Source organism: Mustelus asterias, chromosome 17 (genome assembly GCF_964213995.1).
Source record: "Mustelus asterias chromosome 17, sMusAst1.hap1.1, whole genome shotgun sequence".
Classification (NCBI taxonomy): domain Eukaryota; kingdom Metazoa; phylum Chordata; class Chondrichthyes; order Carcharhiniformes; family Triakidae; genus Mustelus; species Mustelus asterias.
In genome coordinates, this window is record NC_135817.1 from 44,481,043 (window position 1) to 44,505,764 (window position 24,722).

Genomic DNA, 24,722 nt, shown 5'->3' on the forward strand with positions numbered 1-24,722 from the left:
TCACATTAACAGCAGGTTGCAATCCTAGACCAGAGGAGAAGGTCTTGTAAACATACTTTCAGCTTGGATGCTCAGTAATAAATCTATAAGGTTTGTTAAGTGAATAAGATGAATAAGTTGTCAATGGTTATTATTATATGGAAAAACATTGTCCACATTGGAAGCTTTTTTCACACCGCAATATTAACCATTTATTTCCATTGAAAATCCATATTGTTCCATTTGGTCTCCCTTTCTGCGTTTACAAGCTTCTTTTCCTCCAGAGAAAACCTGGAGGGGGCTGTATGACAACAGTTGCACCAGACAAGAGCTTTCCAACAACAGTACATTAACAAATCCAGTATTGCGCTGGCTACCAAGACCAGTGGATCAGTGAACAGAATTCATCACAGGCATGCTAATGGAAACCAGAATCCATGAGCAGGGAGCAGTCTTTCCATATTAAGCTGATCAGCATTCACAGGAATAATGTATCAATGTGTAATGCAGTTGCCTTGAGGGAAATTTAACTCTGAATACGTTGCCCTCGAGCCAGCTCTGCTGTTCAGTAAGAGTGTAATACCAATATTCCTCAAATTTTATTTCTTTTTCGTTGCATGCTATGGGGCTCTTAAGTTTTTGTGTGGTTGCCCATGTGCAGATAATTAAAGAAGGTGACTTCTTCAAGAAATTTCCAGGTTGTGACCATGCGGCTTAGAGGGAACATTTCCCAAGGCCTATTCCTACTTCTGTGCCTATATATTCCTTTCTTGTGCTTGCATTCATCTGCTTAAAATCCAGTTGGAAACACTCATAGCTTTCTCACCTGTTCGGTTCTCCTTCCTTTCAATAGTCCCTTTAAATTCATCAGCTTTACGGAAGCTAGTGTGGTAAAAAGGGCGCATATCCTCCTTTGCTGCACTCCTTTTATACTTTGCTGCTGGAGTCCTTGAGCTGCTGCGCTTCCTCAGTCTCATCCAGCCTGAGTCAGGAAGGTTGGGGGGGACGGAATTGGAATTCCAGTGAAGGAAAGTTGCAATGGGGTGGCAATCTGCCACTGATTGCCACTCCGAGGAAGTTACAGGCCATTATTTTTTATTGATTTGTTCACTGGATGTGAGTGTTGCTGGCAAGGCCAACATTTATTGCTCATCTCTAATTGTCCTTGAGAATTCATTAAGTCTATTGCACTTAAAAGTTTGGGACATGTTGACTTGAGGGCTTAACGGCTAGAAAAATAAGATCCTGAAACAGCAGGTGGGCTTACTTAGCCAGAGAGTTGGATATGTGCACTGGAATTTTACCGCCTCGCCAGCCCAAAGCTCGTAAGATCCCACCCGAGGTCAATGGAGAATGCCGTTCTGTGAGCCTTGCCTGCCCCGATTCTGGGGCGGGTGTGCTGGTAAAATTCCGGCCATGACATTTATACTGCTTGCAAAGAAATGCAGCCCAGAGAGATGTTTTGTTTTTGGAGGTTAGAGCCAAATTAGTTGAAAAGCATTCAGTGAACTTTTAAAAGCTACATTGTCATAGAGGTGGGTGGAGCTTAAGAAAGTTCACTGCTTTCAATTTATCTGTGTTTGCTGGAAGAGGTGGTTGGTTGCAGCTTGGATCTTTTGTGGCTTTCAGCAGCTCGTAGAGAAATCCTGGGAGCTATTAGCAGTCTCCGGGCAGTTGGGGCTCAGTAAAGTCCTGGTGGGCTGAGATGATGATGGAAGGTCTTTGCTTCAATGCTAGGCAGTTAGGGCTCAGAAAAGTCCCAGGAACCATTTGTAGCTTGCAACAGTTGGTAGACTGGAATTTGGAAAAATCCAGGGAAAGTGCCTGTTTAGTGAAACTGGTGGAGTTGGAAGTCATGATGTGGAGATGCCGGCGTTGGACTGGGGTGAACACAGTAAGAGTTTTAACAACACCAGGTTAAAGTCCAACAGGTTTATTTGGTAGCAAATGCCATTAGCTTTCGGAGCACTGCTCCTTCGTCAGATGGAGTGGAAATCTGCTCTCAAACAGGGCACAGAGACACAAAATCAAGTTACAGAATACTGATTAGAATGCGAATCTCTACAGCCAACCAGGTCTTAAAGATACAGACAATGTGAGTGGAGGGAGCATTAAGCACAGGTTAAAGAGATGTGAATTGTCTCCCGACTGGACAGCCAGTGAGATTCTGCAAGTCCAGGAGGCAAGCTGTGGGGGTTACTGATAGTGTGACATAAACCCAACATCCCGGTTTAGGCCGTCCTCATGTGTGCGGAACTTGGCTATCACAGCAGAATAATTCTGAATGTTAGTGTGTCAGATGGACATTATAAATTGTTCTACTTTCTGATTTTGTTCGGTAAAGTTTAATTTGTTTAAAACTGTGCAATCTTGTGGCTTTATTCTCCAAGTGGATAACTGGAATTTCAAATTTTGTCTAACAGAACGTTACTGGCGGCAAACTGGATCATAAGCGTATATTAAGTCAAACCCCATTGTTGCATTTTTTCACAATTTCATTCTATTTTCTCCATTATTAATTCTTGTGCTTAAATTGATAGAAAACGCCATATAAACAGGAACAAAATTGTGCTACTTTTTCCTAACATTTTACGTAATGCGTGAAGAAAACTTTACCACTGTTTTTCCCTCGGTAACAGAAATTCTGATGTCAGAAAAAAGAGGTTGAGTAAAGTTAAAATTAAATGTCGCAATAATGATTACGTTTATCCATTGAGTTATCTTTGAATGCTTTTATTAAAGTTTTATTTGGAAAAGTTTCAAAATTGTTGAAGTGGAAATTGCCAGCCTCCAACTAAGAGTACAAAATATGCAAGTATGTGGTTATTTTATTTAAAACAAGATCAGTAAAATAGAAATATATATTTTTTTATTTTAGATTGGCTAACAAACAGGATTGTGATGGTGCATTAGCAGAGGCTGATATCATAGAGTACCTTTCATTGGAGAAGCTGGTCAATGAAAACAAATGTCTATGTCAAATTGTGAGTACTTGAATATCACCTTCATATATTCACTTTCTTTTCTGGGATAAAAAGAGGCTCCGTTTATTTTATTTTTCTCCTTTGCAATTTGTCAATCTCATCTGTACCCTGCTATGGCCTTTTATATCTTTTCTAAAATGAGGTGTGCCCTAAATTAAATATCAAGCTTTGGTTGAATTCATGGTTTGTATAGATTTAGCATTATCGGTTTTGTCTTTGAATTCTACATCCCTATTTATCAAACTTGCATCTCAGCTATAGCAAACTGGTCTTGCACTTTGTGATGTGTATTGAAGATGTGATTTGAATTAAGTGCCGCTGCTGCTTTATTTAAAGCTTTATCAGTGAGCTTCACTCCTCATTTTTCCTACCAAAATGCATTATCATAATGTCTTCCACATTAAACTTCATGTATTGCTTCAAACACAAACTTTTACCTGTCCTTTAAAATACCTTTGTAACAACCAGATCTCAAACTCTTGATGTTTCAGTTTATGAACTTTTTTAAAAATTTGTTCATGGGATGTAAATGTCACTAAGCCAGCATTTATTGCCTATCCCTAACAGCCTTTGAGAAGATGGTGGTGAGCTGTCTTCTCGAACCACTGCAGTCCATGTGATGTAGGTACATCCACAGTGCTGTTAGGAAAGGTGTTCCAGGATTTTGATCCAGTGGCAGTGAAAGAACAGCAATATATTTCCAAGTTAGGATGCTGAGTGAATTGGGCAGAAACTTGCAGGTGGTGGTGTCCCCATGCATCTGCTGCCCTTGTCATTCAAGATGGTAGAGGTTGTGGGTTTGAAAGGTGCCGTCTAAAGAGCCTTGGTGAGTTACTGCAGTACATCTTGTAGATGCTGCTACGGTATGTCGATGGTGGAGGGGGTAAATGTTTGTGGATAGGGTGCCAATCAAGCAGGCTGTTTTGCCCTGGATGGTAGCAAGCTTCTTGCGTATTGTTGGCGCTGCACTCGTCCAAGCAAATGGAGAACATTCCATCACACTCCTGACTTGTACCTTATCTATGGTAGACAGGCTTTGGGAAGTCAGATCGTGAGTTACTCGTCACAGTATTCCTAGCCTCTGACCTGCTGTTGAAGGTGCAGTATTTAAATGGCTAGTCCAGTTCAGTTTCTGGTCAATAGTATGTTAACAGTAGGCGATTCAGTGATGGTACTGCCATTGAATGTCAAGGGGCAAAGGTTAGATTAACTCCATCTCTCTTGTTGGAGATGGTCGTTGCCTGGCACTTGTGTGGCATGAATGTTACTTGCTACTTGTCAGCCAGGATCTGAGATGATTGGCCACCACAACCATCTTCCTTTGTGCTAGGTATATTTTCAACCAGTGGAGAATTTTCTCTCTGATATATCTATTGACTCCAGTTTTGCCTGACTCCTCGATGGCACACTTGGTAAAATGCTGCCTTGATGTCAAGGGCAGTCATTATCACCTCGCCTCTGGAGCTCAGTTCTTTCGTCCAGATTTGAACAAAGGCTGTATTGAGATCAGGAGCTGAGTGGCCTTAGCAGAACCCAAACTGAGCAACAGTGAGCAGGTTATTGCTAAGCAGGTGCTGCTTGATAGCACTGTTGATGACCCCTTCCATCACTTTACTGCCGATTGAGATTAGACTTATGGGGCGGTTATTGGCCGGGCTGGATTTGTCTTGTTATTTGTGTACAGGACATACCCGGGCAATTTTCCACATTGCTGGGCAAATGCCAGTGCTGTAGTTGTACTGGAACAGCTTGATTAGAGGGTACGGCAATTTCTAGAGCACGTTTTCAGTACTGTTGCCAGAATCTTATCAGAGCCAGTAGTCTTTGAAATGTCTAGCCCTTCAGCCGTTTCTTGATATTACATGGAGTAACTCGAATTGACTGAAGACTGGCATCTGTGATGCTGGGGAGCTCTGGAGGAGGCTGAGATGAATCATCCACTTGGCACTGATAGCTGAAAATTGGGGCAAATGCTTCAGCCTTACCTGTTGCATTAATTTGCTGGGCTCCCTCATCACTGAAGATAGGGATATGCAGGAAGTTTTAGCAGTGGCCAATTTCTATAAATAATGCTAACAAATAGTTTTTCTTTATGGATTTGATTCTTAATTTCTAAGTTTAGCAGTTCTGAAAAATAAACATTTAATTTTACTATTAAATTTAATGTGCTGTTCAATGTCCTGTAATGGTGACTGGTTTAGCATGGCAATGGCATATCTGTTTTACTGAGAGCAATTTTTTTAACCGGCTTATTAAGTTAGCTGTTTTAACAATGGTTTTAATTTTGTTTTGTATGTTTGAATTTATTATTGTAAGATTGTAGAGTTCCTTCTCTCAAAACCAGACACCATTTTCCCTTTAACCAGATCATATAATCAAGAACCTATGATAACTGTTAACGTAATTCTGGATTGCTCAATTCATGGCTGAACCCATCACGTTCTAACAAAACTAATATTGTGCTCTAGAGTCTCAATCTCCTGATCCACCTCAATATCTGCACCCTTAAGGTTTATTTTCTTTCTAACCCTGCCTAGACCTCTAGAACCCCTAATTTTCCTGTGGTGCAATCCCTAACACAGTCTTCGCATCGCTCCTCCCTTGCAACTATACTATGGGACCCTAAGGCCCATATTGCTGCCTGATCGTGACCCCCTATCCCCAATTGTCTGAGATCAAGGCACTACTTAATTCCACTGCAGTAAAGTTGAGACATTTCCACAGTGAAGCCTAAACTGCATCCTTCTTCCGAATCACACTTGTCCCTTCTCAATTGCTCTAAATTACAGGAGCATTTTGTCAAGTTCTGAGTCACTCTAGGATTCTGCTCAGTGTTCCAGACCTTAACATCCTTTCCAATGCATCCTTATCCTGAGACTCTATATTCCCACCAGGATTGAACCCTGAGATTGCACTCCCCCATCATCTCATGCCACATCCCAAGAATCACCCCATATTGCAAACTCCATATTCCGGTTGTACCAAAGCTCAGGATCACACTCCACAATATGACTGCTGAAGCTGCCAGAGCTTGACACACTCCCATAATTACTGCCAAACTTTCAAATCCTCTCCCTATTCCACCTGTTGCTATTAAACCCCTGCCTATCAGGAACTTTGTAAAATGTCACCCAGGGGTTGAATCATTGAAATTTAAATCATGGAAGAAGGCCTTTTAGTCCATTATGCATGTGCCGCTTTTTGAAAACGGTGAAGGAACCTATAATCATTGAATCCCTACAGTGCAGAAGGAGGCCATTCGGCCCTGTGCCAACAACAACTCCCACCCAGGCCCTATCCCCGTATTAAGGGGCAATTGAGCATGGCCAACCAACCTAACCCGCACATCTTTGGACTGTGAAAGGAAACCAGAGCACCAGAGGAAAACCACACAGACACGGGGAGAACTCCGCACAGTCACCTGAGGCCGGAATTGAACCTGGGTCCCTGGTGCTGTGAGGCAGCAGTGCTAACCACTATTCCACATACCGCTCTCTAATAAAGACCACTAATTTCTGATGTTCATGGAAATATTAACAGAGGCATGCAGTTTGTCCCCAAAGCATCATGGGGACGCTAAGACAATTTCTGCAATTTCACTGATGCATCAGCTCATTTCACCCATTTAAACACAAATTAGGGATTGAATGCAAGAAATGAAACTCGGTAGCAATTCCCCACTGAGTATAATGTTCAATTTATGCCAATAGGAGCCATGTTCTGCTGCTTTGGGGTATGGAAAAAAATTGGACAAATCCATTAGGAAAGGCCTTAGTTGGCTTTTGATCACCATAGCAAAAGATTATGATGTTCTACAAGAACGGGTACAAAAAGACACAATGGAGCAGAAGGCACAGGAGGAGAAAGAAAAACGAGAACGGGCAGAGAGAGTGCGTAGAATACGAGAGGAAAGGTAAAAACACATTTTGGCAGTTTAATTGTCCGATTTATTTAAATAGCACTTCATTTTTAACATTATGATTTTTTTCAATCCTTCAGAAGAATTTGAATTATAGACAGTTAAAATCATAGAATCCCCACCGTACAGAAGAGGCCATTCGGCCCATGGAGTGTGCACCGACTGTCTGATAGAGTATCTTACCTAGGCCCTCACCCCCGTCCTGTTCCCATCACCCCACACATTTCCCACGGTTAATCCACCTAACCTGCACATCTTTGTACTGTGAGAGGAAACTAGAGCACCTGGAGGAAACCCACACAGACATGGAGAACTCCACAGTCACTCAAGGCTGGAATCAAACTTGGGTCCCTGGAGCTGTGTCATCTGCCACTTTTTCATAAGAATTTGAATAATTAGAATGTAAATATTTTATTTTTTTGTTGTGGAGTGGGTTATAACTTATTTTTAAAATCCATCCCCACCCTGTGGTAATACTTTCATCTAAATCAGATGATTGTGAATTTAAGTTCCTCTCCTGAGACTTGAACAAATAATCTAAGCACACACGTGAGTGCTGTACACATGAGCCTTAAATTTACTGCCTTAGTCTCAGCATTGAGCTATTAATCATGAGCTGGTCCACATATATTATCTCCTCTCCAGATTCGTTTTTGCATTGTTAAGTGAAATAAAAGTCTGGGTCCTCATTCTAATTCCTACAGGACACGATTCCACATCATATCACAAGACAATATTGTTTACAGAGTATGCATACTAGATTAGTAATCCAGAAATCTGGACTAATAATCCAAAGGATGTGCATTCATATCCCACCATGAAAATTTAAGCTATTATTGGTTTTTTAAAAAGTGATCATGAAGTTGTTGGAATGTCATAAAAACCTAACAGGTTAACTCATGTTCTTTTGAAAAGGAAACCTGCTGTTCTCTGGTGCATATGTCACTCAAGTTCCACACCAAAATGATTGACTCATAACTTTAAATTGCAAGCCTCTCACTGTATTAAACCATTCTAGACAACTAAAAATGGGCAATAAATGCCAATGACCCATACATGCCAAGAATTATTTTTTAAATTTACACATGATAAATCTGACGCATCATTAAGTTTTCCCTGTGAATTGTCATTATTTTAAGACTGGTTTTCAAAAAGCATTTATGTCTTTATAGAGAACAAATAGAAAAGGAAGTTGCTGAGAAAGAGGGGCACCTCCTAAATCGGGAAGAGGATGATGAACCTGACCTCAAAACAAACCCTTTTCAGCCTATATCTAAGGTCATTTCTGTGGTAGGTATTTAAGTACATCGCCAAAACGAGTTGCTTTTGTCGTTTAACTGTTGGATTTTAATATTGGCATTAGTGTTTTCCCTGAGTTTCTAATTTAGTCGCATTACGTTTTGATATTTTTAAACAATATTGCGATCTCTGTATGAATATGTTGCTGTTAAGGTGAGATGAGTGTGATTGCCCTTGACTTTAAGGCAGCATTTGATGGAGTGTTGTATTCAGGAGCCCGATCAAAATTGATGTCAGTGGGAATTCAGGGCAAAAGCTCTCCCCTGATTGGAGTCATATCGAGCACAAAGGAAGATAGTTGTTGGAGGCCAATCATCTCAGCCAAATTCCCACAGGAGTCCCCCTGAATAGTGTCCTAAGCCTAACCACACTCAGCTACTTCATCAATGGCCCTTCTTCCAATATAAGGGCAAAAATGGGCATGTTCACTGACAATTGCACAGTATTCAGTACGATTTGCAACCCTTTACACTGAAGCTGTTTGTGCCTTAAGCAGCAGGATGTGGACAACATTCAATGGCAAGTGACGCATTCATGCCACACAAGTGCCAGGTAATATCTCCATCAAGAGAAAATCTAACCATCTCCCATGTATGTTCAACTGCATTACCATCACTAAATCTCTTGCCCCCAACATCTTGGGGCTCATCATTGACCAGAAACTTAATTGGACCAGCCAAATAAATACTGTAACTACAAGAGCAAGTCAGAGGCCTGGAGTTCTGTGGCAAGTATCTCACCTCTTCAGTCCTCGAAGCCGAGCCACCATCAACAAGGCACAAATCAGATGTGTGATGAAATATTTTCCACTTTCCTTGGAGTGCAACTCCAAGAATACTCAAGAAGCCTAGAAATATCCATGGCATCTAACTTGATTGGGACCCCATCCAACCCCTTAAATATTCACTCCTCTCAATTACTTTGGCATTGGCTGCAGTGTGTACATCTACAAGATGCACTGCAGCAACTCATCAAGGCTCCTTCAATAGCATCTTCCAAACCCCCAATCTCTACTACTGAGAAGAACAGGGAACAGACATAAGTAACAGTGCCACCTGCAAGTTCCCCTCCAAGCCACACAATATTGTGACTTGGGAATTCTATCACTTCCTTCATTATTGCTGTTTCAAACAACCTAGAACTCTTCCTAACAGCATTGTGGATGTACCTACATCACACAGACTACTGTGGTTCAAGAAGGCATCAACACCTTCTCGAGGGCAATTAAGGGTGAACAATAAATGCTGACCTTCCCATCCTGTTTTTTAAAAAAATGCATTTAGTGAAGTCTGTAGATTTTCAGAAATCCTATAGTAGCTTTTAACTGCACTTTTCCGTGCAGGCCATACATCAAAACCAAACCACAGTTTGGGGACTACAATTGGTCTGAGAGGCAGCTAGGTTGGTGCTTAGTTCTCACCTCAAATAATACTGGATGGGATTAGATAGCTATCTGAAAAAATTGAGCTGAAGGATCTATTCAGATCGCATAACTTTTGTCATAAACTGAAGAATATTTATGTGGCCATTATATTCTGATCACCTATGGTAGAAAAATCTTGAAGAAAAATATTTCATTTAGCATTTATTGTACGGGGGTCTACATGCTTATTTATAGTTACACATGACCTAGTATTACAATGAGACTCTCAAAGTGTCATTTATCTGAGATTGACATGGAATATAAAGTTCACAGTTAATTCCCTTTAAGAAAATCTGCTAAAATAATGGAAATAAATGATTGGATCTTGGTTGGGATGGTTGCTGATTGTTATGATATTAGCAGGCTTAATAATGGGTGAAAGATCCAAAGGGTTGTGTTGTTTATAATTACACAAATATTCTAGAGAAATTAAAGTGCAGAGACTTTTCATTTTCATGGACTGGCACTTGAGACATGGAATTTTATGATCGGATCACAAGTGGACTTTGAGCAATGGCAAGTAAACTAACACTTAAATTAATAAGACAGCATTGATCTTTCTGTGCACCTACAACTTCTTATCATTTGCTAAGTGTGTGAATACATTCCAACATTATAATCTGTAGTTTTTCATTCAACCTTGATGCTACTTTTCAATTCAAGTACCAAGAATGAACAGCCTGTGAATAATTGGTTTGTTCTTCACATGCATTGCAGGATTCCATCAAGAGCACGAAGCTTTGAGAGAGATGTTTGTGAACTGTCTGATATTTATATTTTGAGGTAGATTTCAGAATTGTTTGATGTATAACAGAATTGAACACTGGGATTTCTGGCTTCATGGGTATACCGGAGGCAAAAGGCATATGTAATTAACTAATACTGAGCTTAGTGTGATTGTGATTGTTTTTTAAGAAAATAAATTCCAAGTTGAAAATAAAGAGCAATTCTATCCAACAGATTAGGCAAGCAGCATTGGCAGGCACATGTAACAAGTTTAATACAATAACTCTCTGATAATTCTTTCATCAGGTTAGATTACTTTGATGGACACATATAAATGGGTTTAATATATCACCCGATTAATTCTGTTCAACAGTTGTCTGACGCAGGAAAAATAAGATCACTATAACATCACAAGGAGAGACAGCAAAAGTTGCCAGATAGAATGCTTGAGATCAAGACTTGTATAGCAGGTGGTCAGAGAGGCAAAGGAGGTGGTGGAGTAAGCTGTGACACTTTGGGGACAAAGAAACTTATGAGCTCCTCAACTAGCAGCCAGTGAGAGGTCAGGGGAGATAGATGGGAGCTCGGACATGTTGTGCTTTAGACTGCAAACTGGAGAAGAACAGCACTTCCCATTTTCTATTTTCTCTCTTTTTTTTGTTAGAATGAAGAGAAAATCAAAAAACAGAAAGAAAAGATCAAACCAAAATCTAATGGAGAGATTCTACTTAGTGCTTCAGAAGCGACAAAATCGTCCAAAATGCAAAAAGAATCCGGCAATGGCAATCAAAATATTGAGAAAGTGAAGCCGATTGCCCATGTATTAACTGAGCAACAGCAGGAAATCGAGCACAACCGGAAAATGCCAGACTCTGGTAATTTTACAAATGAAGTTGCTTTGGGAATATGAAGCAAGCAATAACACACAGCAACTGTGTCTGAATTTGCTCAGCGTATTGTTTATTAGACTTGATAAAATGGTGTTTATACTTAACTGTATATTTAAAATTATATATTTTAAACAGAATCAGGGAAGAGAAAGGTCAAAAAAATTCCCATAAAGAGAAAGAACAAGGTGGAACCATTCAGTACAGATGATGACTCTGAAAATTCCAGTCCACCACCACCACCAGGTGAGCACAAGTTCCTTTTTCTGGCATGTACCCAATAAGAGAACCTGTTACCTTCAGAAACAAAGAGAGCAATAAATTATTATGCTTGAAATGGAGCATTCACAAATACTGTAGAAAAAAAATGAAATTCAGAAAAGATATTCAAATTAAAAGAAATTCCTAGCATGTGGTGACAAATTATAATAATTTGGCTGTTATTTTAAGAATGAATAGAACTGGCAAATACAATTCGACTGTTTTTCAAAAAACAGAAGCAGTAATCTGATCTACAGCTGTATACAATGGAGAACTGCATCATATTGGAATACACAAAGCTAGTATATCCCCGGTTGGTTGATAATAGGGTGATTGTGGGTATGCGTTCATTGACATTATCTGTCTCTTACTGGCAAGAAAAATTCAGTCAAGGTACCCACTTCTAACTTCTATCTAATGATCTATGCTCAAAAGTATGCATGCGAATGCAGGTTGGGAACTGAATTTGCTTTGTCCAACTTGCTCTGCACAACCACCCTTGCCCACTATCCAGCCTCACATGGGAAGAATAGAAAACTGTGTAAGCTAATAATCATTGCTAGAACCAATGTAAGTGCACCAAAGCAAGAGTTGGCACCTTCAAGAAAAAGGTTTTTAAAAAATAAAGGTTGTGGGTGTTATACTACACAACCAGCTGATGAAGGATAATACTGGAACCAAACTTTACTCAGAACAAGAACAAAGAACAATACAGCACAGGAACAGGCCCTTCGGCCCTCCAAGCCCGCGCCGCTCCCCAGTCCAGGATTGAATCCTGAATCCAGGATCCCCGCCCAATTTTCCAGCCTATCTACATACCAATATCCTATCCACCGAGCTGTCCCTCACAGCTACGATGCTTTGTTCATTACAACCTATTAACTCACCCCCACCCCCCCATTCCAGACCATGTGATCTCCAGGGAGAGGCGAAAACCCAGAGTGAAAAACCCCAGGGCCAATATGGGGAAAAAAAATCTGGGAAATTCCTCTCCGACCCCCTGAGGCGATCGAAACGAGTCCAGGAGATCACAATGGCCCTGATCGGGAAATGCTTCCCAACCCTAGTCATTTCCACTTCCACGAACACCATATGAATTCCCTGCCCCCGAGACAGGTTCCCAACTATCCGCAGTCTTGCTCTGTACTGGCACCAGCAAGATGATCATAGAATGAAGCCTTGAAACGAGAAACAAGGAACAATTAGCCCGCGCCGCTCCCTGGTCCAGACTAGACCACTCTTTTGTATCCCTCCATTCCCACTCCATTCATATTGCTGTCTAGATAAGTCTTAAACGTTCCCAGTGTATCCGCCTCCACCACCTTGCCCGGCAACACATTCCAGGCCCCCACGACCCTCTGTGTGAAATATGTCCTTCTGATATCTGTGTTAAACCTCCCCCCCTTCACCTTGAACCTATGACCCCTCGTGAACGTCACCACCGACCCGGGGAAAAGCTTCCCACCGTTCAGTCTAACATTTATTAACAGTGATTCATTATGATCATACACCTCCTAACTACACCTCTGTTTCTGTGAGTGTCCCTTTATATTTGCTCAAGTGAAACTCTAATTAATAGAACATAGAACATTACAGCGCAGTACAGGCCCTTCGGCCCTCGATGTTGCGCCGACCAGTGAAACCAATCTAAAGCCCCTCTAATCTATACTATTCCAATATCATCCATATGTTTATCCAATAACCATTTGAATGCTCTTAATGTTGACGAGTCCCCTACTGCTGCAGGCAGGGCATTCCACGCCCTTACTACTCTCTGAGTAAAGAACCTACCTCTAACATCTGTCCTATATCTCTCACCTCTCAATTTAAAGCTATGTCCCCTCGTGTTAGCCATCACCATCCGAGGAAAAAGGCTCTCACTATCCACCCTATCTAATCCTCTGATCATCTTGTATGCCTCTATTAAGTCACCTCTTAACCACCTTCTCTCTAACGAAAACAACCTCAAGCCCCTCAGCCTTTCCTCATACGATGTTCCCACCATACCAGGCAACATCCTGGTAAATCTCCTCTGCACACTTTCCAACACTTCCACATCTTTCCTATAATACGGCGACCAGAACTGTACGCAATACTCCAAGTGCGGCCGCACCAGAGTTTTGTACAGTTGCAGCATGACCTCCTGGCTCCGAAACTCAATCCCTCTACCAATAAAAGCTAACACACCGTACGTCTTCTTAATAACCCTATCAAACTGGGTGCCAACTTTGAGGGATCTATGCACATGGACACCCAGATCCCTCTGTTCATCCACACTACCAAGTATCTTACCATTAGCCCAGTACTTTGTATTCCTGTTACTCCTTCCAAAGTGAATCACCTCACACTTTTCCACATTAAACACCATTTGCCACCTCTCAGCCCAGCTCTGCAGCTTATCTATGTCCCTCTGTAACCTGCCACTTCCCTCCACACTGTCTACAACTCCACCGACTTTAGTGTCATCTGCAAATTTGCTAATCCATCCTTCTACGCCCTCATCCAGGTCATTAATAAAAATGACAAACAGCAGTGGCCCCAAAACAGATCCTTGCGGTACACCACTAGTAACTGAACTCCAGGATGAATTTTTCCCATCAACCACCACCCTCTGTTTTCTTACAGCTAGCCAATTCCTGATCCAAACCACTAAATCACCCTCAATCCCATGTGTCTGTATTTTCTGCAAAAGCTTACCATGGGAACCTTATCAAACGCTTTGCTGAAACCCATATACACCACATCAACCGCTTTACCCTCATCCATCTCTTTGGTCACCTTCTCAAAGAACTCAATAAGGTTTGTGAGGCACGACCTACCCTTCACAAAACCGTGCTGACTATCCCTAATCAAATTATTCCTTTCTAGGTGATTATAAATCCTATCTCTTATAATCCTTTCCAAAACTTTGCCCACAACAGAAGTAAGGCTCACCGGTCTATAATTACCAGGGTTGTCCCTACTTCCCTTCTTGAACAAGGGGACAACATTTGCTATCCTCCAGTCTTCTGGCACTGTTCCTGTAGACAAAGATCAAAGCCAAAGGCTCTGTAATCTCCTCTCTAGCCTCCCAGAGAATCCTAGGATAAATCCCATCCGGCCCAGGGAACTTATCTATTTTTACCCTTTCCAGAATTGCTAACACCTCCTCCTTATGAACCTCAATCCCGTCCAGTCCAACAGCCTGCATCTCAGTACTCCCCTCGACAACACTGTCCCTCTCCTGTGTGAATACTGACGAAAAATATTCACCTAGTGCCTCTCCTATCTCTTCAGACTCCACGCACAACTTCCCATTACTGTCCTTGACTGGCCCTAATCTTACCCTAGTCATTCTTTTACTCCTGTCATACCTATAGAAAGCTTTAGGGTTTTCCTTGATCCTACATGTCAAAGACTTCTCATGTCCCCTCCTGGCTCTTCTTAACTCTTTCTTTAGGTCCTTCCTGGCTAACTTGTAATGTCCTTCTGCTGCATATAATAAAACACAATTAATATACAATTAACAGTTGGGGGGGAGGGTGCATGGCAGACTGCCTAAATGAAAGCCCAAAAGTGTTTTAATATTGTGCGGCATTACATATTGTGAACAATTTGCTTTTTCCGGAAATTTGAGTTTATTGATGTGAAAAATATTGAGTAGATATATTTTGAAAAATAGCTGTTCCTGTCTTCCATGACCTGCATAATGTGACATGCAAGCCTGTAACACAAATATTTTAATTGATCTGTAATGGTACTAGCTGGAAACATTCAAAGAAGCATATTGAGGTTGTGGAATATCAGCAAAGTATGAAGTACAAGTTCCATATAGATTAGAAATTCTCTCAGCTTACATTCTAGCTTCCTATTTTCATACTGTTAGTTTTAGAGATGTATCATAGAACACACAACAAAAATAAATTATCCTTGTGTACTGAAACCTCTGGGTAAATTATCTAAATCTAACCTGTTTCTGTTGCAATAAAATGTGTAAGTCTTGATCAACTTCAGGTTGTAAAATCAGCTTTAAATGCAACCTATGTATCTGATTTTTTAGCAGGTATTTAATATGGTATTTAAGAAACTGTAGTGCTACCTGTAGAGGTTATAAAATTAAAGTTAATCTTCAGTCTTATTTCTCTTGTTGATTTAGGTAAATCAAGACATTCCCAATATGGGAAAAAAGGAACCTCCAATTAAGAATCTAATCATTCACTTCCCTCCACCCCCTATGCCTCTCACAAAATGTATTCAAATCACAGAATTATTATGGCCCAAGAGGACGCCATTTGGCATCCTCCTGGGCCATTTGGCCCATCATGTCTACACCAGCTTTCCAAATGAAAGTCATAATAACTTGATGATTTTTTCCTGCACCCAGGCACATTGTTTCTATTCAAGTAATCATCAAATGCCCTCTTCGTTGCCTTGTTCAAGCCTGCCTCAACCACATTCCAGGCATTGAATTCCAAACCTAGATCACTTGTGAAAACGTTTTTCTGACATCACAATTACTTCTTTTGCAAATCACTTTGAATCTGTGCCCTCTCATTTTTGATCCTTTTATCAGCAGGAACAGTTTCTCCCTACCTGTCCAGCCCCTCATGATTTTGAACATCCCTATCAAATCTCCTCTTTGTCTTCTCCTCTCCAAGAACAGTCCAAACTCTGCCAATCTTTCCTCATAACTGAAGTTTCTCATTCCTGGAACCATTCTTGTAAACCTCTTCTGCATTCTCTCCAATATGTTCACATCCTTCCTATAGTGTGGTGCCCAGAACTGTACACAATATTCCAGCTGGGATCTAACTAGTGTCTTTTATAAATTCAACATAACTTCCTTGCGCTTGTACTCTATGCCCTTATTAATAAAGCCCAGAACACTCTGCATTATTAAATGCTGTCTCCACCTGTTCTGCCACCTTCAATGATCTATGCATCTATACACACAGGTCCCTTGCTCCTGTGCCCCTTTAGAACTCCTGATTTTATTTTATATTGCCTGGCAATATAGTAATGGCAGCATTAGTAAGATAAATACTACTTCTGTCAGTCAAAAACAATTATTTAATGGTACGATGCATTTGTCTCAATCTGTGATAAAATATTTGTTCCTTGTTTCATAATTGCCTTTGAAAGTATTTACTGTCAGGGTAGTCGTAATAGGGATGGTATCTGTGTTAATTGATTCAGATACCAGTAACCACGTCTAGGACATTCTAGGAAGCATTAGGCAACAATGGCCATCCACACAGCATCTTTTAATTAATGGAGTTAATGATGAACATCTTGGAGATTTTTCCTATCAAGTGGGAAATCCAATGGGCCAAAGCAAATAAATTGGAAAAAGGAACACGTTCAAGTATGATAGTTCCATCAGGATATCGATCTTGTCTCTCAGGTTGCCAAAAGCAAATTTCAATCATTGCTTTCAAGTTCCACAGCTGAGTCATAATTCTTTATCCTGACCAGGAATTGTTTTTGAACTAAGGCCCTAGAATCTTGTACTCATAGCGTCCTAGCAAGATGCACTCTGAAAAAAGCCTCAGGTTAAATAGGCAAAAGCTCTGTAATGTTTAATGGATATTTTATCAGTTAACAAGACCTTCCAAGTTCCTCCCATAATTAAAGATGTTATGTGAATGGCCATTCTTGCCTCTTGTTTCCCAGTAAGGCCTCGACATGGCGATTAGATATCAGAATTAGATATAGTTGCTGGATTAAAATACCCAGAATAATTCCACACATGTAGTTCAGAGGTTTTATGACTCCGGGTTATTTTAAGTTTTGGATGTCTCAGCAACTACAAGGAAGCTTATTCAAGGGGATGAATCATCCTGTTAAAGCCATAAAATTTCAAAACATCTTTTGAACTCAACCACAACATCCTGAGAATGAAAATTTTAAGGTCTAAGTCACTTGCCCAATTCACCAAGGTAGCTTCAAAGATTCATGTTCTCGCCCGTTGCCATCTTAGCATCTCAACAAAATGAGCATGCCTGCACCAAATTCTTCAATTTCTAGGGCATCTAACTAACTTGAGGACTATTTTTAGTGGTTCAAGTTTATTCTGAATGTTCTCCTATACTCTAAAAGAAAAATCATGTTGATGCCAGCTAACTAATATTTTCATTTGTTCTTTCCAAATCATACTTTCTTGAATATTATGTTTGCTCTAATATTTGTTGGTTCATTGCAGCTCACTTGGATGTTTTGGCTTTTTAAAAGCTTCTTCTTGCTTTGTTGGATTTTAACATCAACAACGTAGCAAGATTCTTTTCAAGCCAGACTTCCATGTTTAATGGTGATTTTATCTGTCTTCCTTTAGTCGGCTGGGGTACTCCCAAAGTTACCAGACTTCCAAAACTTGAACCTCTTGGTGAAACCCAACGTAATGGTAAATTCTTTTCAACGTTCAGTGTTGCTCAGCATGCTTATTTTGCACTCCATTTGTTTGTTCAGCAGCAACTTCCATTAATGACCGTATAATATAAAACCCTGAAGCAATCACTGTAATTTGTTTTATTTTTTTAAATGGTTTTAGAGACTTTGGTATTATTTCATGGTAAGAACATGTCTATTATGCATAATTTGTGTGACATTTCAGAGTTATCTGTTTGGAGTAATTTTTGCTCTCTTCAGCCTCGTCAGTATGACACTTATTACAGCCGATATATTGCCCCTTGGTGTCCAAAGATGTGCAGGTTAGGGAGATTAGTGGGGTAAATATGTGGGGTTATGGGCATAGTGCAGTGGGTGGGCCTGAGTAAGGTGCTTCTTCGGAGATTCGGTGCAGACTTGTTGGGCTAAACGATCTCCTTCTGTACTGTAGGGATTCTATGGATTCTGAATGTATATCTAACAAAGTAGTGTATTATTTTAATAACTATTACAAATGGCACACTGAATAGAACAAATTCTAATATATTGCTATTGCTATGGTAGATCCCAGAAAATATTTTCACTGTATTCTTATTCACAGAAAACCTCAGTACTGAAGCACTTTGAGCGTCTTGAGTCCATGCCTTGAAATTGCTGTTCCTTTGCCAAAGTTTGCAACTCCTCTTTCAAATTCCACTTGGATTGGCTTTTTAAATTCCGGGGTTGTGTTCACATCATGAGTCCACAACATGCCCACTGCTCTTCATTCAACACCAAACTCAGAAGTAAAATGATAAATAAGCTGACTGTGTTAAAATGCCAGACAGACATGTTGAAATTACCTGTAGGTTTCTCAAGTAATATTGGACACCCCGCACCACCAATGCACCTCAAAGTGAGTATTGGTGTTCATGTTTCTGTTATCACATTGACCTGCAAACACACTCTAACTGGTTTCTCTCTATCTACATATATCTTCACATTCTTGCTTTTATATACCACTTAAAAACTGTAATCGATACTGTAGCTAAATTAAGGGAAACATAGTTTTTTTTTAAAAAGAGTTGCAGTCACAAGTAGAAGAATGTTTAAAGAAGCAGCAGCTGCACAGTGGCGGAGAGTTAGCTCCTTAATATTAGAATGGTATAATAGTCTGGAGTAAGTGTAGTACAGATTTATCAAGACAAAAGGGATGAGGAATCTTGAATTTCAGGGAAAGGCTAAGTCAACTGGGGCTGGATTCTTTTCAACTTCAGAAAGATAAATGAAATAAGGTAAATTCAAGGTATAGATTCACGATCTTAAGATAAGCACAAGATGCTTTAAGAAAGAGGTTTAATGAAACTTATTTGCACCCAGGTGTTATTGTTATGTGAAATACTTTGGCAAAAGTTGTGATAGCTGCCAACTTCCAGTGGTAACGATAAGAATATAGAGAGAAAATAACACAATGAAACTGTATGAAGTCAACATCCAAATCAGCATAAGTGTCTTGTACTAGAATCGTGATATTTCCAAAGCTAGATTGTATTCTTCTCATGTCGTCATTGTTTCTTTTACCAATCAACTTAAATCAGTGTCCTGTAGTTCGCAACACCTGTCAGTGGGAACAGTTCTTTTTCTACCTGTACTTGCCTAGACCCATCATGATTTCGAACAGCTCTTCTCAGATTTCCTCTCAGTCTTTAAAAGTTTCTTAAAGGAAGAAAGCACAGTAGAGAGATGGAAAGGTGTAGGGAGGGAAGTTTAGAACTTGGGGTGCAGGCAATTGAAGGCACGGCCATTAATGGTGGAACAATTATGATTTAGAATGCACAAGAGGCCAGTATTAGAAGGGTACAGTTATCTCAAAGTGAACTGATTGGGCTGTAGTTGCTGGATTTATCTTTTCAATCAGTTTTGAACAAGGATGTAACATTTACAATTTTCTAGATTTTTGGCACCACCCCAATATCTAATGAGGATTGGAAGATTATGGCCAGTACCTTTGTAGTTTTCACCCTTACCTACTTCAACATCCTCTGATGTGTCCTACTTGGTTCTAGTGACCCATCAACTTTCTCATAGCTGATCTTTCTCATAACTCCTCTATCAATTCTTAACCTTTCCAGTATCTCCTCTCCCATCATTACTTTGCTGCCAACTTCTTCCTTGAAAAGACAGACGGAGAACTACTCATCCTCCATCTTTAGATCCCCTTTTTGGTTCCTGATCGGCCAGTCAGCACCTTTTGCTGTTTATATGCCTAAAGACGACTTTTGGATTCCATTTTATGTTAGCTACCAGTCTGTTCTCAAGCTCCCTTCCTTTTCACTTCTGTTCTGAACCTTCTGTTACGGGCCTGATTCTTTCTTGTAATACCAACCTGCCTATCTGTTATTTGCCCCCTTCTTTCTACTTCAGTTTATTCACTGCCTCTTGTATCATCCAGTGAGCTTTGGGTTTGGTTGCACTACCATTCTCCATCATGGAAATGTACCTTGCCTGTATCCAAACTATTTTCTCTCTAAAGATAGCCTATTGTTTTGTTACAATTTTGCCTGCCATTCTCCACAATTGCTATATTATGATAATTAATGGCTCCCATTATCACTACTCTTCTGATTCTTTTTGACTAGTTGGTGACCTAAGAAAATACATTTTCTTAATTCTACCAAATGTCTTTGATTCCTGAAGGACATCCCACTCCCTCCAGCACTGCATTATTCTTCTTAATCGCCTCCTTAAATTCCCCTCCAACTCTATTTTCAAATTCCCCTCGAACTCAATTTTTAAGTTTGCTGATGACACCACCAGTGTGGGTCGGATTTCAAACAATGACGTGACACAGTACAGGAAAGAGATAGACAATCTGGTGAACTGGTGCGACAACAATAATCTCTCCCTCGATGTCAACAAAACGAAGGAGATGGTCATCGACTTCAGGAAGTGTAAAGGAGAACATGTCCCTGTCTACATCAACGGGGACGAAGTAGAAAGGGTTGAGAGCTTCATGTTTTTAGGTGTCCAGATTACCAACAACCTATTCTGGTCCCTCCATGCCAACGCTATATTTAAGAAAGCCACCAATGTCTCTACTTTCTCAGGAGACTAAGGAAATTTGGCAAAGGGGAATTGTCCACGACAACTCTCACCAACTTCTACAGATGCACCATAGAAAACATTCTTTCCAGTTGTATCTCAGCTTGGTATGGCTTCTGTTCTGTCCAACACTGCAGTAAACTACAAAGGATTGTGAACGAAGCCCAGTCCATCATTCAAACAAGCCTCCCATCCATTGATACTATCTATACTTTCCACTGCCTCAGAAAAGCAGCCAGCATAATCAAGGACCCCACACACCCCGGACATTCTCTCTTCCACCTTCCTCCATTGGTAAAAAGATACAGAAGTCTGAGGACAAGTACTAACCAACTCAAAAATAACTTCTTCCCTTTTGCCATCAGACTTTTGAATGGACCGATCTTGCATTAAGTTGATCTTTCTCTACACCCTAGTTATGACTGTAACACTACATTCTGCAATCTCTCCTTTCCTTCTCTATGTATGGTATGTTTTGTGTGCTTAGCGTGCAAGAAACAATACTTTTCACTGTACACTAATAGTACATGTGACACTAATAAATCAATTAATCAATACCGCCATCCCTCTCCTTTCTCTTCTGAACACCTGCATCTAGGAATATTTCTAACCCAGTCTGTCCATTTTTTAATAGGTCTCTTATCACAGTATCATATTCTGATATGGTGATTTGCTCCTGCAATTCACAAACTTTATTTAACATTATCTGTGTGTCCACATACATGCACTGTAAACCTAATTTAGATCTTATTTCAATCCCTCTTTGTCTGACTCCATACGATACCTTGTTATTTCTAACTCTACTGCACAATCTGTCCTAATCCTTTGTCGAACTTGTTTTTTCTTTCTAATGCTACATCTTGGTTTCCATCCCACTGCCAAGTTGCCTTAAACCCTCCTAGAAGAAAAACAGGTAAGAATAGTGGGAATAGGACAAGAGAATTAAAATAGCAAGCTTCCAGCTCAGTCATATTTGCAGACTGATGGAGGTATTCAGCACAAGTGAGCTCACTATCTGCATTTGGTCTCCAAAGTCGAGGGGACCACTATGCTGCAGCAAGGTGGCAACTGTGTTAATGAGATTTTATAATGTGTTGGAAGCATTTTCTAGCCACAAGGATTCTGGCACCTGATTGCTATTTAGTGGCCCTTGATGGAAATACATCTATGTAGGTATTATTTTGTCGTAGGTTTACACTTGATGTATGGTGCTCTCAGTGTATCAACAGTCTGTTTATACGCATGGTCAAGACTCTATATAAATATTTATCTTTGTGGGCCAGATACCAGAAAGCAACTACCAACTGTAGAACTATTCCTTTAGCAAGTAATGTAATGCCTTCAGGAGAGGAACATGTGTACGTTACATTATTTTTGGCAAAAGTTATTATTGACTTTTCCAGTACATGTATGTGAACACACAGAAAATTGGGAGGAAATTAAGAAAAATAGACAAGAACAATAAAATTTTGAATGTATTAATAAACCACCTCGATGTTGTTTCACTGATCTTAATAATATGTAATCTATACTGTTTAAATTACTGTTCTAGTTGTCATAATTATCCTTTATTGTATAACACTGCTGTAAATGCATTTAAGGCGGTTCAGAGGAGGTTTACTAGATTGCCACTTGGAATTGAATGGATTGTCTGATGAGGATGGTTTGGACAGGCTGGGCTTGTTTCCACTGGAGTTTAGAATAGAGTAGTACTTGAAGTATATAAGATCCCATATGGTCTTGACAAAGTGGACGTGGAGAGGATGTTTCTTATTGTGATTTGTGGCAGGACAGGTGGCAAGATCAGTTCATAAAGCATTTAGTATTTTGGGCTTTATTAATCAAGGCATAGAGTACAAGAGCAAGGAGATTATGCTGAATTTACACAAGACATTTGTTCAATCTCAGCTGGAACATTGTGTACAATTCTGGCAACACATATAGGAAGAATGTGAACATATTGCAGAGTACAGAAGAGCTTTACAAGAATGGTTCCAGGGATGAGACACTTCAGTTATGAGGATAGATTGGAGGGATTGAGACTATTCTTTTTGGAGAGAAGGCAGCTGAGAGGAGACTTGACAAAGATGTTTAAAATCACGTGGGGGCGGGACAGAGTAAATAGGAAAAATCTGCCCTTGTAAAATGATCCAAGAATGAGAGGGCACAGATATAAAGTGATTTGCAAAAGAAGCTAAAGTGATGTGAGAAAAAGCATTTTCGCACAGAGTGGTTCAGGTCTGGAATGCACTGCCTGGAAGTGTGGTGTAAGGAAGTTCAACTGAGGCATTCAAAAGGCATTAGACGATTACTTGAATAGAAACGATGTGCAGCGATATGGGGAATGGCACTAAACGATGATGCTCATTTGGAGAGCTAGTGCAGACATGATGGGCCAGATGGTCTCCTTCTGCATCTATTAATAAAGTCCTGAATCCGATATGCTTTGTTAACTGATCTCGCCACCTGTGCTGCCACCAATCAATGATTGAGTCAAGAACAAGAGGGGCGCTATTGTAAAATTAGGGGTTGCCTTTGTAGGAAAGCAATGAGGAGAAGTGTTTCGAGGTTATGCATCTTTGGAACTCTCTGCCTTAGAAGGCAGTGGAAGCAGTGCCATTGAATATTTTAAAGGCAGAGGTATACAGATACTTGCTAGGCAAGGCAATCAAAAGTTATCATGGGTAGATGAGAATGTGGAACTCAAAAACACGAACAGAATGGTGGAGCAGACTAGAGGGGCCGAATGGCTGCCTTCTCCTATTTTGTATGTTCATATGTACTGCTGAGATGAAAATAAAACTTTTCTCCCTTGTTTCTTCCTCTCATATTGAGTCGTACAGAAACAAAATTCATTGTGTGCACCAGCTCCCCTCCCAAATATATCAATTACGCACGCATGCACAGAATAACTGATTTTCCACATATCAAAGGGTAATTAGGCCAATTAAAGCTTGGCTCTGATCAGCTAATTAACCACTTTGTAGCATTTTAAACACACATTGTGAATGATATTTCATTTACATTAATCTCCTCATACGGATTTGATGAGAATTGGTGTGAACATTGCTTATAGAACAGTTACCACACTTTCAATAGAAAGTAATTAAATGCCTAAGGTGTCAACAGAGAAATCAACATGAGTATTGCTGGAAAAGGACAGCTTAGCAGTTAACTGTCAGTCATCAGTTAACTGGTGCATTCTCCATGTCTACCAGTCAGGGTCCACTTGCCAGTCTCCTTATTCAGTCTTAATTGTTATTCCCTTTACATTTGGTATTCTTGCAAATTATCCTGATGAGCGCAAAACAAAAAGCTTTTGAGTCTTTCAGTAATCCCCAAGTTCTGAACTACCAACTATTGGAAATTAACATGATGGATGTTCTACAAATAAATGCAAGGAGAATCTGTTGTAAAAAGTAATACAATATGACAAGGTTACTGAAGACCAGGTATGCAAAAATTATTTTTCTGACACAAATTTACCCTTGTTACCCTTCAGTGTGTTAATAACTGTGAAAAAAGAACTCGGGCTATTTTGAGAAGAGCTGAGATTTTCTCAGTGTTTACACTTTTGTTGGTTGGTGCTAATCAGGAAATTACAGCTTTTCTAATAATCTATTACATTTTTCTTTTAACTTGTTTGACAGATTTTTACAGTAAGCCACTGCCACCAGTACAAGTGAGCCAGAAACCAAATGCTGATACCCAAGAAGTCATCTCCTAGCAGTATGGATCTCTTATTGCTCTTTGAACAGAAATAAAAAGATAATATTTGAAGTATTATTCAAAAAATTAAA

The 24,722-nt window shown here is 40.0% G+C and overlaps 1 protein-coding gene across 3 annotated transcripts in view; it reads left to right on the forward strand.

The window, feature by feature from the left end:
• Nucleotides 1-24,722, forward strand: part of arl13b (ADP-ribosylation factor-like 13b) — a 79,516-nt gene that overhangs the window by 51,487 nt on the left and 3,307 nt on the right. Inside the window, exons 5-12 of one of the 3 annotated variants that reach the window (XR_013499904.1) lie at nucleotides 2,858-2,963; nucleotides 6,674-6,876; nucleotides 8,055-8,172; nucleotides 10,995-11,205; nucleotides 11,356-11,463; nucleotides 17,789-17,857; nucleotides 18,443-18,736; nucleotides 24,573-24,646. Coding sequence is in view for 2 of the 3 variants with exons in the window: in XM_078232545.1 (XP_078088671.1) it covers nucleotides 2,858-2,963; nucleotides 6,674-6,876; nucleotides 8,055-8,172; nucleotides 10,995-11,205; nucleotides 11,356-11,463; nucleotides 17,789-17,857; nucleotides 24,573-24,649 (892 nt within the window). In the remaining variant the exon portion in view is untranslated. Of the gene's footprint in view, nucleotides 1-2,857; nucleotides 2,964-6,673; nucleotides 6,877-8,054; nucleotides 8,173-10,994; nucleotides 11,206-11,355; nucleotides 11,464-17,788; nucleotides 17,858-18,442; nucleotides 18,737-24,572; nucleotides 24,652-24,722 lie in introns of those variants that run through there. The other 2 variants (XM_078232545.1, XM_078232546.1) reach the window with 2 other exon arrangements.